At 57.9% G+C, this 14,969-nt stretch overlaps 1 protein-coding gene across 2 annotated transcripts; it reads left to right on the top strand.

Annotated features, from left to right (window-relative positions):
* The first annotated feature begins 3,127 nt into the window (after positions 1-3,127).
* On the top strand, positions 3,128-14,162 carry SAMD10 (sterile alpha motif domain containing 10). Of its 2 annotated transcripts, none has more exons than XM_082065570.1 (5): positions 3,128-3,234; positions 8,347-8,531; positions 10,870-11,038; positions 12,160-12,300; positions 12,932-14,162. In XM_082065570.1, exons 1-5 carry the CDS (start codon positions 3,204-3,206, stop codon positions 12,994-12,996), a joined length of 591 nt encoding a protein of 196 aa, XP_081921696.1. In that variant the 5' UTR covers positions 3,128-3,203; the 3' UTR covers positions 12,997-14,162. The 2 variants fall into 2 exon arrangements, with proteins under 2 accessions (XP_081921696.1, XP_081921697.1); XM_082065571.1 differs by having other exon boundaries at positions 12,889-14,162.
* The last annotated feature ends 807 nt before the right edge of the window (positions 14,163-14,969 follow it).

Genomic DNA, 14,969 nt, shown 5'->3' with positions numbered 1-14,969 from the left:
TATACGTGTGTTGTTTTTTTTTTTCTTACTGGGAGAATTAACATATTGCTTTGACTTTTCTTTTATTCTTGCTGTGAATTGATTAGGAAGCTGGGAAACGTGAATCAGGCTGCCTTGCTGTGCCCTTGCAGATGATGTGATGGCATCGCATGTGTCCTCTCATTGGATTAAGTTGCAAATTCACAATTTCATTTAGGGAAACAATACTTAAAAAAAAGCTCTCTGTGCTGAGAGAAAGGTGGTGATCTGGGCTACGGTCTCAAATAATTACAGGTTACCTTGAAAATAACCATGCCATGCCCAAATCCAATTAGAAATATGTCCATATAAACCTCCAAATGAAGGAGCATCCATAGTCTCAAGCCCCGGCTGTGTCCCAGGGAGAAGAAAACGGGGAGTGATGCCTCGGGCATCCTCTGCCAGTAAATCGTCATCCTCAGAAGGTGCAGATCTCAGCGAGCAGGTGTCCTGCACGGCCAGGGACAAAGGGACACCATGGTCACAACCTGGGCTTTGTGAGTAAGAGCTCCGGTGCCACCTGCAGCAACCCCCACCCTGCAGCAAGGAGGTTTGGTGCTTTGTTATCAGCCTGAAAAGAAATTATTTTCAGGGAGAGATTTTTCATAACACTAAATATTTCCACGCCTGGCCGAGCTCAGCGCCATCCATCACCTCGCGCCAGGCGGAGGCTTCAGGCACGAAGCTGTTTGCAATTCCATCTCCCTGCAAGTGCCTTAAATGCATTTTAAAACTCTTTGCACAAAAATTCAGGGGGTGATTTGGGAAAATCCCTCTATGGGATTTGGCTTGTGAACGCTGGTCCCCAGCCTGGGGGGCTGCAGCAAGGGGGGGGTCCCTGACACCTGCCCAGTGTGTGGATGCTGCAGGGGGGTTGCAAAGGTGAAGATGACATCCCGATGGTGATGGGACATCCCGAGGCCACCAAAGGCCACCTGCCCAGCCACGGGTGGCTGGCACAGTCCCTCCCCCCTCACTGGGTGTTCCCTTTTCCTGCTGACGAGCGGTTTTCATTAACAAGCAGACAAGCAAAGCAACGCAGAAATTAGCCACTCTTCTCCTTCAACAAATAACTTCCGTCTAAAGGCTTTTTATCTCCTCCCTCTCATCCTGGCAGGGCTGCAGCAGGAGGAAAGCCGATGGTTAATTACTTCCTTTATTCTCAGATAAACGAACATGCTGAATCATCCCATCCTCGCACCCTCTCCAGAGGCTGGTGGGGGGGAAAGATGGGGCCCACAGTGACATTGGTGCTGTCCCTACTTTGAACCACACACACACGTAGGAGAAACCTGTGGGTCTGGAGCTGGCTGGAGTCGGTGTCCCTAACTCATCCCCTTTCCACCCACCAACAGATGAGGGAATGGGGCCCCTGACCAGTGCTTTGAGCTTCCTGAGCTACATTCTGGGTTATTTAACTCCTGTTTAACTGCAGAAAACCCTCAATCAGACAATAAAAGACCCAAAGACAGACTAAACCCCAAGACAGAGTCACGGGGGATGATTAAGAGATGCTCCTTCTTGGAGGAGTTGAGTTGATAACCCAGGAATGATGCTGGATGCTGTGGCAGGTGAGGATGGCCGGAGCGTGGGATGTGGGGTGCATGGGACCATGCCATCTCCCCAACCCCTCCCACACCTCTGGGGTTTTCTGAAAATCCTTTGGAATCCAGATGGATGAGCAGCCTGGGCTTCCCTGGGCACCCAGACCCCACCGCAGCATCACCGGGCACCAGCTGGATGCTGGGTTGGTGCTGGACCTGTTTGCAGATGATGAGAAGGAAACAAATTCCTCTCCCGAACACATGAAAGCTTTCCCGGAGAAGTGCAATTGCTACCAGAGAAATAACGGAAAGCAAAGGCTGGGAACAGTGCAGCACTTATTTTTAATAACAGCTTGGCATAATCTGCACATATTTTTCAAGCAACATTAGCCTTTTCCTGCCAAGGCCCATCTTCAACCATATTTCTCTCAGAGCATTTCTGCCATGGCTGGGAAGCTTTGTGTATAGACAGAGACTGAGGGAGAACTGGGAATTTCAGAGTGATGGGAAATACGTTCTTTCTGTATTTGATGGAGTCAGATGCCTGCAATGAGCACTATTGCCCAGACCGTTCTCTTGCAGTGGTGGAAGCTGATACCAGGGCTGAGGAGTAATATTTCAGTAGTAGACTGTTTGCAGGCTACATGCACGATTTGTGACCTGATGTCCCCGCTCCCTGCATGGCAGCATGACTGGCTCACCGAGCGCTCAACCCTGGCTGGCTCACAGCGCAGAAATGCCTTGCAAAGGTGAAGAATCTCAGCACAGACATCTGTTTGTCCTCGTCCTGGGCACCCAGCAGTGTCCCCATCCGTCTCCCACCCCAGCGCAGGGTAACTGCAGGGTTCACAGCCAGAATCCCTGTCCCTCCACAGCTCCACGGACTGACAGTGACTGTCCTTGGCTGGGACTCAGGTGCAATAGCTGAAGGCAGGAGCCTCCAAAAATACTCATGGGGTTGTCACCCCAGGGGAGTGATGGATGCTGGCAACACTGTTCTTCCCTGGACACCCACCAAAACCTGTGTTGGACACATGAGGACAAGCACCCTCCTTCACCTGCTCTGCTGGCACCCATCTGAGGAGCTGCAGGTTGGGGGGAGAAGGGAAATTTGGGGAGGAGGGAACAACCAGGCATTGTTTTCCACTCTGTGCCCACCTGTGCACGGTGCCCACTGGACCCTGGTGCCCTCAGGATCTGTCTCCGTGAATGGGGAGGGATATGGGGGTTATACACGGTGGTCCCCAGGCAGGGATGTGGGGGAGATGATGCCCCACAGGGATCCAGGGCGGGGGTGATGCCTGGCAGACTCCCGGCACGAATCCCGGGGAGAAGATGCCCGGCAGCCCCCGGGCAGCGATCCGGGGGGATGATGCCCGGCAGGGATGCGGGAGGTTGATGCCCGCAGCCCCCGGGCAGGGATGCGGAAGGATGCTCGGGGCATCCCCGGGGAAGGGAGAGGGCGCAGCACGGGGTGGGCTGGCGGCGGAGCGGCGGGCGGAGCGCCCGGGGTGGCGGATCGCGGCGCCGCCCCCGGCGCGGGTACCGGGGCGGGGCGGGCCGGGAGCGCCCGGTGCCGGCGGCGGCGCTGGGGGGAGCGGGGCTCCGTCCCCGCCGGAGCGCGGCCCCGCTGCGCGGAGGATGAGCTGCGGCCAGCCCAAGGACATGGAAGGTACCGGGCACGGGCGGGGGTCTCAGGTGTGCAGCGGGACGCAGCTCTCGCAGCCTCTAACGCGGCGGGAGCGTCCCTGGGGGCTGTCCCATCCATCTCGGGGGTGTCCGCCTTCCAGCCTCCGGTGCTGTCCCCTCCATCCCGTAGGGCTGCCCACCCTCCAGCCCCGGGGGTTGTCCCCTCTATCCCTGGGGGTGCCGTCCATCCCCTCCCCAGCGCTGTCCTCCCCATCCCGGGGGTCTGCCCCTCCACATCCCCCTTTGCTGCCCTCAGGATCCAGGGGAGGGTCTGATCCCAGTCCCTACCCCCAGTATTATGGGGTACCAGTGAAATGGACTGGGAAATTTGGCTGGGGGGGCGGGGTGCGGGTGTGAGGGTAGGGCAGGGCAGGACTGGGGGTGCTGGAGCAGGGCAGGACCCCCGGGAAGAGTGTGACAAGGTGGAAGGCTGTCACTGCAGGCAGGGGTGTCCCTGCCTGTGGGCTCCTGCACCAGCTTCCTGCCAGGAGACCTTGCTCTGCCCAGGGACACCCCAAGGTCCTGCCTGCTGCCCTCACCCCACAGCCTCTTGGGTGCCCAGTCCTACAGAGATGCTTGGGGACCTCCTGGCAGTACCCACGGTGGGCTCAGGTGCACAGACACCCCCAAAAATATGCACAGTCTGTGCCCCAGGGTCCCTATCACAGGGCTGCCTGCCCCTCCATGCAGGTGGCAGCACCCATTTATGCTCCCTTGATGCACAGCCAGGGCACAGTGATGCACGGGAGGATGGAAAGGGCATCTGCCTTTTGTTCCCTTATTTCTCTTTCCTCGGGAGGCACGAGTGCTGAGCAGGTGCTGGCCTGAGCTCTGTCCCTAGGCAGGGCTCCCGTCTCACTTCCGCCAGCAGAGAATTCAGAGGGAAACGCTGAGGCGATGCTCGTTGCAGCCAGAGCCTGGGTCAAGCAACCACAAGAAGAACCCAGGGAGGCTTCAGGGGGTGTCAATCCTCTCTGAACGTGGTCTCATCCTTCTCGGGGCCAGCAAGTCTTAGGGAGTGGCTCAAGGCATGATCTGGTCCATAAGGACATCCTGTAGGTATGGCTTCAAAGATCACATGCACTGGGGGGTCCTGGAGAGCATCAGTGTCTCCTCAGGGACTCAGTCAGTGCAAGCAGCAGCTTCACCCTGCACCGGGGTGAAGCCACATAGAAGAGACGGAGGGGAGCAGGGCAGCAGCAATGCCAGCCAGGCTTGTGGTTTGTACAGATGCTGCTGAAAGCGAGACGAGTCCCTCACAAAGCTGCTCCATGAGTAGAGTAGATTCCCTGTCCCTGGAGTCCTGGGAGAGCTCTGGGCTTGTCCTCCCTTCACCTGCCTGGAGGAACACGAGAGGGACGAGCAGCTCCTGGCGAATCCTTCGCCGACTGCTGGCAAATCCCTCGCCCCATTTGGTGCTCAATGTCCCTTTCCCTCCCAGACACTGGGAGCCAGACAAATAGGCAGAGGGATTTCTTTCCTTGCGAGGGTTGTTCCAACTCCCAGGTCTTGTCCTTAATCCCTGGCTGCTCCCCATGGCAGCTGCCTGCACACATGTCCCCAGCAGGAGGGCAGGTCTGTGGGACACCCACACGTGTGTCGCCATCAAAGACACAGGGAGATCCCTGAGGCCATGCTGGGAAGTGTTGGCAGAGGAGGGAGCTGGATGCAGGCAGCATGTTGCCTGTCCAGGTGCTGGGCTCCCCTCCCCACCCCCTGCCTGCTCCTCCTGTGGCTTGGCCACCTGCCACCATGTCCCCCGGGGCATGTCCCCAACACCTGCCAGCACAGTGACTGCGAAAAGTCAGCTTGAGGCCGTCTTGCTGGTAGCGATCAGCCTGTGCCCACCTTGGGACCACCCCAGGGATGATTTCACTGGGGCGTGCTGCCACGTCCTGCCCCAAGGTCCCTGTCCCTGGGAGGTTTCCCATCCCTCTCTCCCAGCAGTGGCTGCTGCTGCTCTGAGCTTCTCCAGTGCTCACGTTTCACCAGCCATAAAAGTGTCTGGAGAGGGAAAGGCAAGGAACAGTGACGTGCCAAAGGAGGAGAGGGAGAGATGTCTGTCCCTGCCGCTGCTGCAGACCCTCTTCCGCCACTCAGGGCAGGTGGCTGCTGGCCCCCGCTGCGGTGACCCAGCCCCTGGTGTCTCCCTCCACTCATCCTGTGTGGATGGAGAGGTGCCCAAAATGGATCAAAGAGACACAAAGAGAAAAGGAGCTGGGACCACAGGGTCCACGGAGCAGTTCACAGGGACACAGAAAGATGGGGGCACGGGGGCCATTCAGGAACCAGAGCTGAGCTCTCCCCTCTCTGCCTGAGCTGGGGCTCAGCTGGCCCCAAGGTTCCTGCAGCCCATTTCAAGGTGTCGTTCCCTGTGCCCAGCACAGCGTTTGCTCACCGACCCACGCTGCCAGCTGTGGGCACCCCTGCTCTGCCTGCACCCCAACATTGCCACAACTACAACAGCTTCAGCCAGGTGCTGGAGCAGACTCTGCTGAGCCCCAGGAAGGGTGCTCATCGCCCCGTTCCCTCTTTTCTTTTCCTCCTGCATCCCAAACAGCCTTTAGTGATCCCATTGCTGCCAGGCTCCACTCAGCCCCAGGGCACTTTGATGCCCAGCGGGTCTGTCATCCCCCATGACACCCCCCACCAGGCTCTCTGTCCCTCCCCGTGCCAGCTGGTCCTGCCGCAGGATTAGGTGGGAGCTCGCGGGGAAAACACCAAGCATCTCTCCGGATCAAACGCCCACGGGGTGACGGCAAGGGGGTGTAATCCACCCCCTCTCCCTGTGCGAGGCCGGCTGGGGGCTGCCCAACGCCGGAGCCGGGGTGAGTGCGCAGGCAGCGTATCTTGGCAGCGGGAGGGAGGCGATCGGGGGAATCAGTCAGGTGTGGACGAGGTATGAGGGGAGGCAGGGATGGAGCCACGCTGGTGACAGCCGGTGCTGCCGAGCGCTCACACGCATCCCTTCTCCCGCCGAGATGCAGCAGGGCCGGCCATCCCTCTGCTGCGTCTCCACCATCCGCAGCTCACAGGGTGCACCCGAGCCAGGTGAGGGGGGCTGCAGTGCATGGCCGGGGGGCTGCAGGGCAGGACTGGGGGGCTGCAGGGCTGGCAGAGGGGGTGGGAGATGCTGCATGTGCATCCTTGGCCGGCAGTCACAGCCACTGGCTCGGCAGAAAGAGGAGTGGAGGAGATGGAGGGCAGCCAGGTGCTCATGGTGTTGCTGTGGCTGCTCCTGTGCAGGGCACGGGAACGAGAGGCGACCCCATGCCCAAGGCCACCCCTGTGTCCCTGCTGTGGGGCTCACATGCCCCCACCGTTTCCTTCCCTGGCTCAGCACCCCTTGTCCTCACCCGCACTGGGTCCTCCCGGGTGATGGGGCCGTCGGGACTGAGGGCTGGGGAGCAGGAGGCTGCCGAGGAGCTGCTGGTGGGGCTGACAGGGGTTTGGGGCTCCAGGACAGCTGCTGTCTGCCCTGGCAGGAGTGATGCCACCAGTGTTCCCAGCCCTGCCTGTCTTGTCGCTTGCTTTTCCCTTCCTCTTTCCCACTTCTCTCCTATCTGCTCTCGCTCTGGCTCTCTTGCCTCGAGCCATGTTTCCTGGAGGAGCTTGGACACCACATCCAGATGCTCTATATCCCCTGTGGATGTAGGTGCTAACTATGGCCAGAGCCCTGTTTCCAGTGCCCAGCGGGATGGGCAGTTCTCAGCTCTGGGTTAACCCAACACGGCTACAGCAGGGCTGGGGTTCGGGGTGCTGGGGGACGAGACAGCTGGGAACATCTTGGGCGTCCTTGGCTGGAGGGAGCACAACCTACTGCCGTCCTCACCCATCAGGTCTGGGGTGTCTGAGGCTATAGGAAGCCATCAGAGACATGTCCATCACCTGTGACAGGCACAGAGAGCACCCCACAAGCCCTGCTTGACACCGAGCCCCTCTGTGGATCTCCCTTGTGTTCTGTAAAACCCCTCGCCTCTCCTGCCTCAGATTCCCCATGGCAACGCTTATCACTGGGTGTGTTTAAGGAGCAAGGTAGTGTGATGTGGTCTGGATAGTCTGGGACACACAAACACATTAACAAACATTTACTGCTCCATTTTGACTTCTTTTGGCTGGTTTGTCTCCTCTTCTGTGATGGTGTGTTTGAGAGAGATCTTTGAAACCTCTTCTCTCTTAAAACCCACTAATCATGAAAATGAGCTGCAGTGAGTTTTCTCCAGCCCTTCTGCTCTCCTGGGGAGGGTTATCCCAGGGGTGAGTTATCCCAGGGGTGGGTTATCCCTGGAAGTGGATCTCTGTCGGTTCCTGCTCCACTTTTGGTGGTTTCGAGGGAGCAGGTGAGCTGGGGGATGCTCTGGGCTTTGCTCCTGCGGATCAGCGCTGCTTATCTCAAGCCAGTTGGCCTTTATCCGGAGCAGACGGGTGCCTGAGCCCCCCCCTCCTCCTCCCACAGCAGCCAGGTCACTTCAGCCCCTTCCAAAGGAAAGGTTTGCATCCTCGCTGAACACCGTGAGAGTGTTAAAACACACGGGGTGAAGGACAAAAACCCTTTATTGTAGGTAAATGGATCTCTTTGGGCCACCAGAGATGGACTGGCAGGTGTCTGGCCATCACTTGGGTGTGCAGGTTTGCGCAACCGCCCCCGAGCAGCCACAGGCTGTGCTGGGGGGACACACACCAGCCTGCGTCCCTTTCTCCATTGGGTTGCTCAGGTGGACTTTATTTTCTCCTCATTCCTCTGTGGTGGCAGTTTAATGTCAGCCTGGTCCATGGAAAATGGCTCATCCCCTTTGTCCCCTGCCGGCAGTGACAAGCAGGAGGTTGTCACCACACAGTCCCCATGACTACTGGGTGGGTGTCACGACAAACATCGCTTGTGGGGGTTTGTCTGGGCAAATATCTTATAGGCACCAGCTGGTGGGTTCATGGGTGGATGGATCTTCTCCCTGGCAATGGGAAGGGAAGGTGGAGGGGGTAGATTTTGACAGTGCCGAGCTCAGCAAGTCCTGTGGGGTTGAAAAGACATTTTTGCGTTCCTGAGCATGGGGTGGAGGGGAACTGTGGCCATGTCTCACCCCCCTTCCCTCCGCAGCTGCCGCTGCTCACTTCAGCTTCTGCCGCAGCCTCCTGGAGCACACGGTCTCGGCTGAAAACCTCAACTACCGCCTGCAGAGGAACCCGGGCAGCAGCCTCACCTGGCACGATGGCCGCAGCCAGCGGCCCGATGGTGGCCGCACCGTCAAGCTCCTGCGGCAGCCGGGCACTGAGGGCTCGCAGGTACCTACCGGGCTCCCCCAGACCTCCTGGGGATGCCCAGGGCAACGTGGCTTCTCATGTCCCCCCCCATCCCACCTATTCCCCGCAGGAGTGTCTCTTCTTTCTCTGCAGGACCAGGCCTTCAGATCCCATTTTGCTGCAAGCCCTAGTGATTACTGGGCATTTAATTATAGTGATATATATAAATATAATAATTATTATAATGAGGCTGGGGTGAGCTCTGCGCATGCCCTCCCCTCCACACCTAGAGCTGCGACTTGAGACAATTTCGCAGTAAATGTGCCAGTGCCAAATTCCTTGTAATGCCTTAAAATCTCTGAGTGTATGGGTATGTCTTAGCCAGGTTCAGACCATTCACCTCCTAAAATTCTGAACTTATTCATGAGGCTGTGAGCTGAAGGTTTCCAGCCATTTGCCTCTGCACGGCCATGGAAAGGAGCATCTCCCTGGTGAGCGGTTTCTGGTGCTTCCCACCCACCCTGGGAGCGGTGATCAGAGGCAGCACATCCAGCCTCCCAGGGGCATTTAGGGGCAAGAAAGGCTTTAATTTTGCCATAAGGAGGAAAAATGCCAAGAGAAAGGAGATGACAGGAGTTGCTCCATGCAGCTCACAGGGATGGCTCCCCTGCCCAGCTCCCCCCAGCCGCCTTCTGCCTCCCCATGGAGCATCCCTGAGCCCTCCTGCCTGCTCTTCTCTACACCGGCGCTCGATATTCACGGCTGAGAGTTTATCAGAGCGACAGCACAGCTCAGCCGGCTGGAAAACGAGCCTGTGATTCATTACACCTCCCCTGCCCTCCCGAGGAGTGCAGGGGCTCGCTTGGGGACCCACCAGGGTGGCTTCGCCACAGGGGACAACATGCCCCAAGCCAGCAGCACGGGCTTTGGGATGCTGAGATGGGTCCCCAGCATGGGGCTGTGTCTGATGGGCGAAGCACTTGCAGACGTGAGCTTGCCCAGGGAAATTGCAGGTTATTTGTCACCTCCTTGCCCGTGCCTCGGAGGGTTAGTTGGGTAATAGCTGCAGGAAGCTCACAGGAAGCTCACGGGAAGCTCGCTGCTATTTCCCCCAGCCCCTCCGCTTCTCGTCATTGCCCGTTAGTGAACCCAGAGCAAATCGCCTCCTCCTCCCCACGGCTCGCTCAGCCAAGTGTGAAGGAGCCCAGCGCCCGGCGCAGGCTGGAGCTGCTCCTGAGGGCAGGCGGCACTGGGGATGTATGTGGGGGGGCCGGGCAGCTGCTGGGGGTTCCCCCAAAGGTGAGGGTTTGGTTGGGAAACCAAATCGTGCACATCGTCTATCGCATTTTCCATCTGCTTTGGAGATGTACTCCTCAGTTATTAATTTGTGGCCTCCCACCTTTACCTTCTTCCCTCTCACTCCAATGTCCCCAGCTGCCACAGGGGAGCTCTGCTTGAGGAAAAGTCCCTTTCCAAGCCCAAAATCTCCCCCGGGGGAAACAGCAGCCCCTGCGAGGCTGGCTGGGCTCGGCGTGGTGAGCGACGCCCTGGGCCCCGTTGCCCTGCGCTGCCTCCTCTCTGGCATCTCGCAGGGATGTGCCACTAGTTTCAATAACCACAGGATGCCTGGTGTCTCTGTCACACTAATTATCTCTGCTGCTCTATTAGGCATGCTTAATTAGCCAATGTTCGCACATGGAGGTTGACATTGGCATAGCATAGTCCAAGCGCTGTCAACCTTTCCCATGCTGGTATATTCCCGCATCAGCTGCTGCTTTTGCCATGTCCCTGGGTGCTGCTTCCCAGGGATTTCTGGTGGGGATGGCTTTGCACCAGTACCAAATTCTATCAGGGATGGCTTTGTGCCAGTACTGAATATCTGGTGGGGATGGCTTTGCACAGAAATGAATTCTGGTTGGGATTGGCTTTGCACCAGTACCCACTGCTCCCTGGGACCTTGTTGGCTCCATCCCCACTGAGAGATTGTCCCTTCTCTGTCTGGAAACAGGAGGGTCCCTGAAGACGCCCAGGGTGTTTCAGGAGCCCATGTGATCCCCTGCTGGGCTGGGACACACAGAGGGGACAGGGACCAGGGCTCTTGTCTGCAGCAGGAGGGCTGGGGGACTTCTGGGTGTGGGGTCTGTGTAGGGCATGGCCCACAAATTGGATCCTCATGCCCGTTCCCCCCACCTCCCTCACCACCTCCTCTGATGCTGCTGTTTCGGGGTGAGCCCAGAGATTCCCGAGGGTGCAAAGTTGAACACTGCCGGTGTCACCACAGTCCAGCATCCCCCCAACATCCCCATGGGCTGACATCCCGTGGCATTTTCCTCCTGGAAGGGTTGAACCCCACTTACCCCCCTACCTCTTGCTCCCCCAGGGCCGCGGCTGTGACCACTATGGCATCTACCACACCAGCCCCACACTGGGCTGCCTGGCCAAGCCGGTGGTGCTCTGGAGCCAGCAGGATGTGTGCAAATGGCTGAAGAAGCACTGTCCGCACAACTATCTCATCTACGTCGAGGCGTTCGCCCACCACGCCATCACAGGTACAGGGATCACCCCCACTAATCACCGGGACTAATTGCCGTTAGCATGTGCTGCTGGGAAGTAGCTGTTTGAAGGGTCATGGTTTGGAAGGCAGATGTACCCCAGTTTCTGTCCCCTCTCCCCACGGAGATGCCACTGGGGTGGGAGCCACTCCCAGGGCTTGGGGACACCCACCCTGACTGGGCAGGAGGCATCTGCCACCGGGATGAGCTCCGGGACAGGCTGGATGTTCTTTAAAATGAACATAAATTGCCACGGGGAGGTTGTGGTTTATAAGATGAGGGAGAGTCTTCTCCTCACCTAGATTAATATAATAAGAATATTTTTATAGTGTTTTAAAGATTTTTGCAGAAGAGGAAAAATTTCTGCCCAGCTGGAGTCCAAGTTGCAAATGTCTTTGTCCAGGTCTTAACCCAACTCCCAGCCAAGTCCTTGGAGGAGTCTGGGACCTGCTCCCTCCCCTTTTGCCCCCTGGGGACAGTGGCTTTGACGTCTACATATGAGCATTGTCCCAGTCCGACCGTGACGTGCATGTCTGGGCAGAGCTCAGCCAGGGCCAGGAAAACGTGACGGGGAGGGGAGCGCAGGAGCTGCCCGGGAGGGATGCAAACCCTAATGCAAGAGCTCAGCCAGCCCTTGCAGGGGAAACAAAGGCAGCATTAGCAAATGGACCCTGGGAAACAAGAACGAAATCTGGTTGTAAATCTCTAATAGCCCCCGGACTGGAGAAGAGTGGCTCGCTGGGGACAGTGGTGGCAACACTAATGCATTTTGATGGTTACCCCCATTCCCCCGGGATGGCCAGCCCATGCGGGGACTGTGCGCTCGGACAAAACATCTCCTGATGTGGGAGGTGGAGTGGAGAAATGGAAAGCTCCAGCCTGCGGGGCTGGGTGACGTGATTGCTGAAGCCGGTACCTGTCCTGAGGCTGGGGATCTTGAGCTGCCACCCTCCAAAAACGGGGCCAACTTTGAGGCTTCCCCATCCCTGTGGGTCCGGGTGGTGAAAGAGCATTTTAGGATTTCTTCCCTTTCCCCCTCTTCATTTTTGCGTGAAAATGGGCTCCTGTCTGAGTTACACATTTGCCACACCGGGCACTGAGCGACACTGCGTTTGCAGGTCGGGCGCTGCTGCGGCTGAACGGGGAGAAGCTGCAGCGCATGGGCATCGCGCACGAGGCGCAGCGGCAGGAGGTTCTGCAGCAGGTCCTGCAGCTCCAGGTGCGCGAGGAGGTCCGGAACCTGCAGCTGCTCAGCCAAGGTAGGGCCGGCGGGAGGCCGAGTGGGGAGAGGGGCTGCGGAGCCAAACCCCGGGGAGGTTGTGTCCCTCTTGCCACCTTCTGGATGGGAGAGGAGTGTCTGGGTGGCCACCAAAGCCAGAGACACCAAACTATGTTGCTGGTGCAAGTGCAGCCCATGCTGTGGGTGGGATGGGATGTGGAGCACAAGGTGGGGTGAACGGAAAGGGGTTGTGGTGCACTTGGATGAGCTGTGGTGCACAGATTGTGCACAAGGATGGGCTGAGGTCCACAGGCTGTGGTGCACAGGGGTGGCTTATGGTGCACAGGTTATGATGCACAGGGATCAGTTATGGTGCACAGGGATGGGTGGTGGTGCACAGGGATCAATTATGGTGCACAGGTGGTGGTGCACAGGGATGGGTTGTGGTGCATAGATTGTAATGCAACGGATGGGTTGTGGTGCGTGGGGCCAGGGGGCTGTGCACAGCACAAAATGCATTAGTGGCATTTTGCATGGAAGGGGCAGGATTCTCCAGGGCTGGCAGCGGGTGAGCTGGAACGAACCACCCTGCAGGCCGTTTATTCCTTCCTCTCCCGCCTTGTTCCAGCCTCTTTTGGAAATGTCTCCTAGCTGATCCGTCTGTTTGGCAGATTGTACCAACACTGTGAACCGAGCACCTCTGGGATGGGCTGTGCCTCGCCGATATGAGACCTGAACCGCACGCTCAGAATACGAAGAGACAGCTTCCCAGCCACACCGGGACTTCTCTCCCACTTCTTCTCTCTCTTTCTTTTTCTATGACTACATTTCTGTGCAGAGATGGGAGGTTTCCTCCAGCAGATGTGGCTCTTGGCTGGAGGAAAATTAGCAAAATGGCCTCTGGGACAGATGAACTTTTGCCCACCTGAGCCTGACAGTTCACAGGGAAAGAGATGGAAAAAAGGAGGCAATGATAGGCAGGGCTCAGCGTTGTGGACAAATCCAGCGCGGTTATTCCCGGGATGGCTCAGAGCCATGCACGGGAAGGTAAAGCCTTATACACATGGGCCGCATCCCAGCACCTGGCAGCTCATGTCCGTACCTCGGAGCTTATTTAGGGAGATTTAATTTTCTCTTCAGACTGGGCTGTCTTCCAGCGTCCTAGGAGGTAACGTTATCAGTAGCAAACGAGATGACTCGACCCACCAAAAAAAAAATCAGAAGTGGGGCCAAGTCACCAGCACCAAGCTCCACTTGGTGAGTTAAGAAGGGAGCTGAGTCATTGGAGCTGGAAAATCCGGGAGCAGCAGCAGGCTGGATACACCGGGAGGGTGTCATGGCCTCAGGGAGCTGTGCCAGGAGCTCGTCCTTCGTCCCACCTCATTTGCAGGCAGCCGAGGAGTCAATGTGGGGCTGGGTGGCAGCAGCTGGGGGTGCTGGTGCTGGTGCCGGGGGCTGCCTGGGTGAGGACGTGGGCTCCTGGGTGCCAGGTCCCCTCCGGTGCCCAGTCGTGCTCCCTCCGGTGCCCTCTGGGGTCTCACCAGCTCATTGCAGAGCTCTGCTCCTCCGGGCATTTGCTGATGTTCATCCCGACCTCCTGCCCAGGGGTTGGTGATGGTGCCACCAAACCCTGGCGCCACCCCGATGACCTGGCTTATTTACTGCTACAGCCCCTCCCACCACCCAAAGCCCCTGTCTGCAGCCACAGACCACTCCTGCAGGCAGGTAAGGAGCAACCAAGGCTTTGGGGACCGAGTGGATGTTGTCACCTCCCCATGATCCCCCTCTGGTGATGAGGGCAGGGCTGTAAGGGCAGCTGGGGGGTCCCGAAACAACAGCACCGCAGGGCCCTTGGGGCACTGGCAGGGGTGTGGGGCACGTCGTGGTGGCCCCCCTGGCCAAGGACCCACCCGCCTGCTCCTCTGCTGGTAATAAAATAAGAGACTGTTATTTTAACTTGCTGCTCTTCTGACTCTTCCCACACCTGAATGTGCGTCGTGGGTTTAGTCCCCCAGCCCTTCTTGGGGATGCTCAGGATGTGTCCACAGCCCTAAACTCCCTGGGACAAGCACCTCCATGGGGACAGGGGTCCCTACAGGAACAAGCCTCAGCCTGGGGGTTTCCTCGTATTTAAATCCCCGCCCAGGTCCACAGAACAGCTGCAGAAATCAGAATTAAGAAGCTGCCGTGACGATTTGGGGTTGTAGTTACCACTCCAGTGCAGGTGATGGCTCATGGCAAAGCAAACATCTCCAAAGCTCATCTGTGAGAGTCATTACTCTGGCTAACGAGCTGTGCTAAATGGGAAAGGATATCATGGGGCTGTGGGCAGGATTAAGGCAGTGGAGTTGGTTGCTGGCATGGGACAGCATCAGCCCAATGTCATCCTTCTCCCATCCTTGTCCCATCTCAGCGACACTGCTCCCCAGTGAAGAGCTGGAAGATTTCCACGGGTGTGGAAGAGGAGCTGAAAACAAGTGGTTTGCCCACGACTAGCAAAAACTGTGATTGCACCCAAACGTTTTTAATCTCTCCCCCTGAAATCCCCAAGAAAAGCTGTTCCCAGAGCCCTCGAGGCAGCATTCCTGGGAGCTGCCGGGTGTCGGGCTGCGGGTGAGGACCATCGTTAGAGGGAGATGCTGAGCTGCTCTCCGGAGCTCCCGAGCTGTGCGGGGAGACAAGTGGCTTCTCCAGGCTGCGGCTCTGGGC

Source organism: Streptopelia decaocto (genome assembly GCF_964273445.1).
Source record: "Streptopelia decaocto genome assembly, chromosome: 14".
NCBI lineage: Eukaryota > Metazoa > Chordata > Aves > Columbiformes > Columbidae > Streptopelia > Streptopelia decaocto.
The sequence above is the reverse complement of the archived record's forward strand: the minus strand, read 5'-3'. Positions and strand labels throughout refer to the sequence as shown.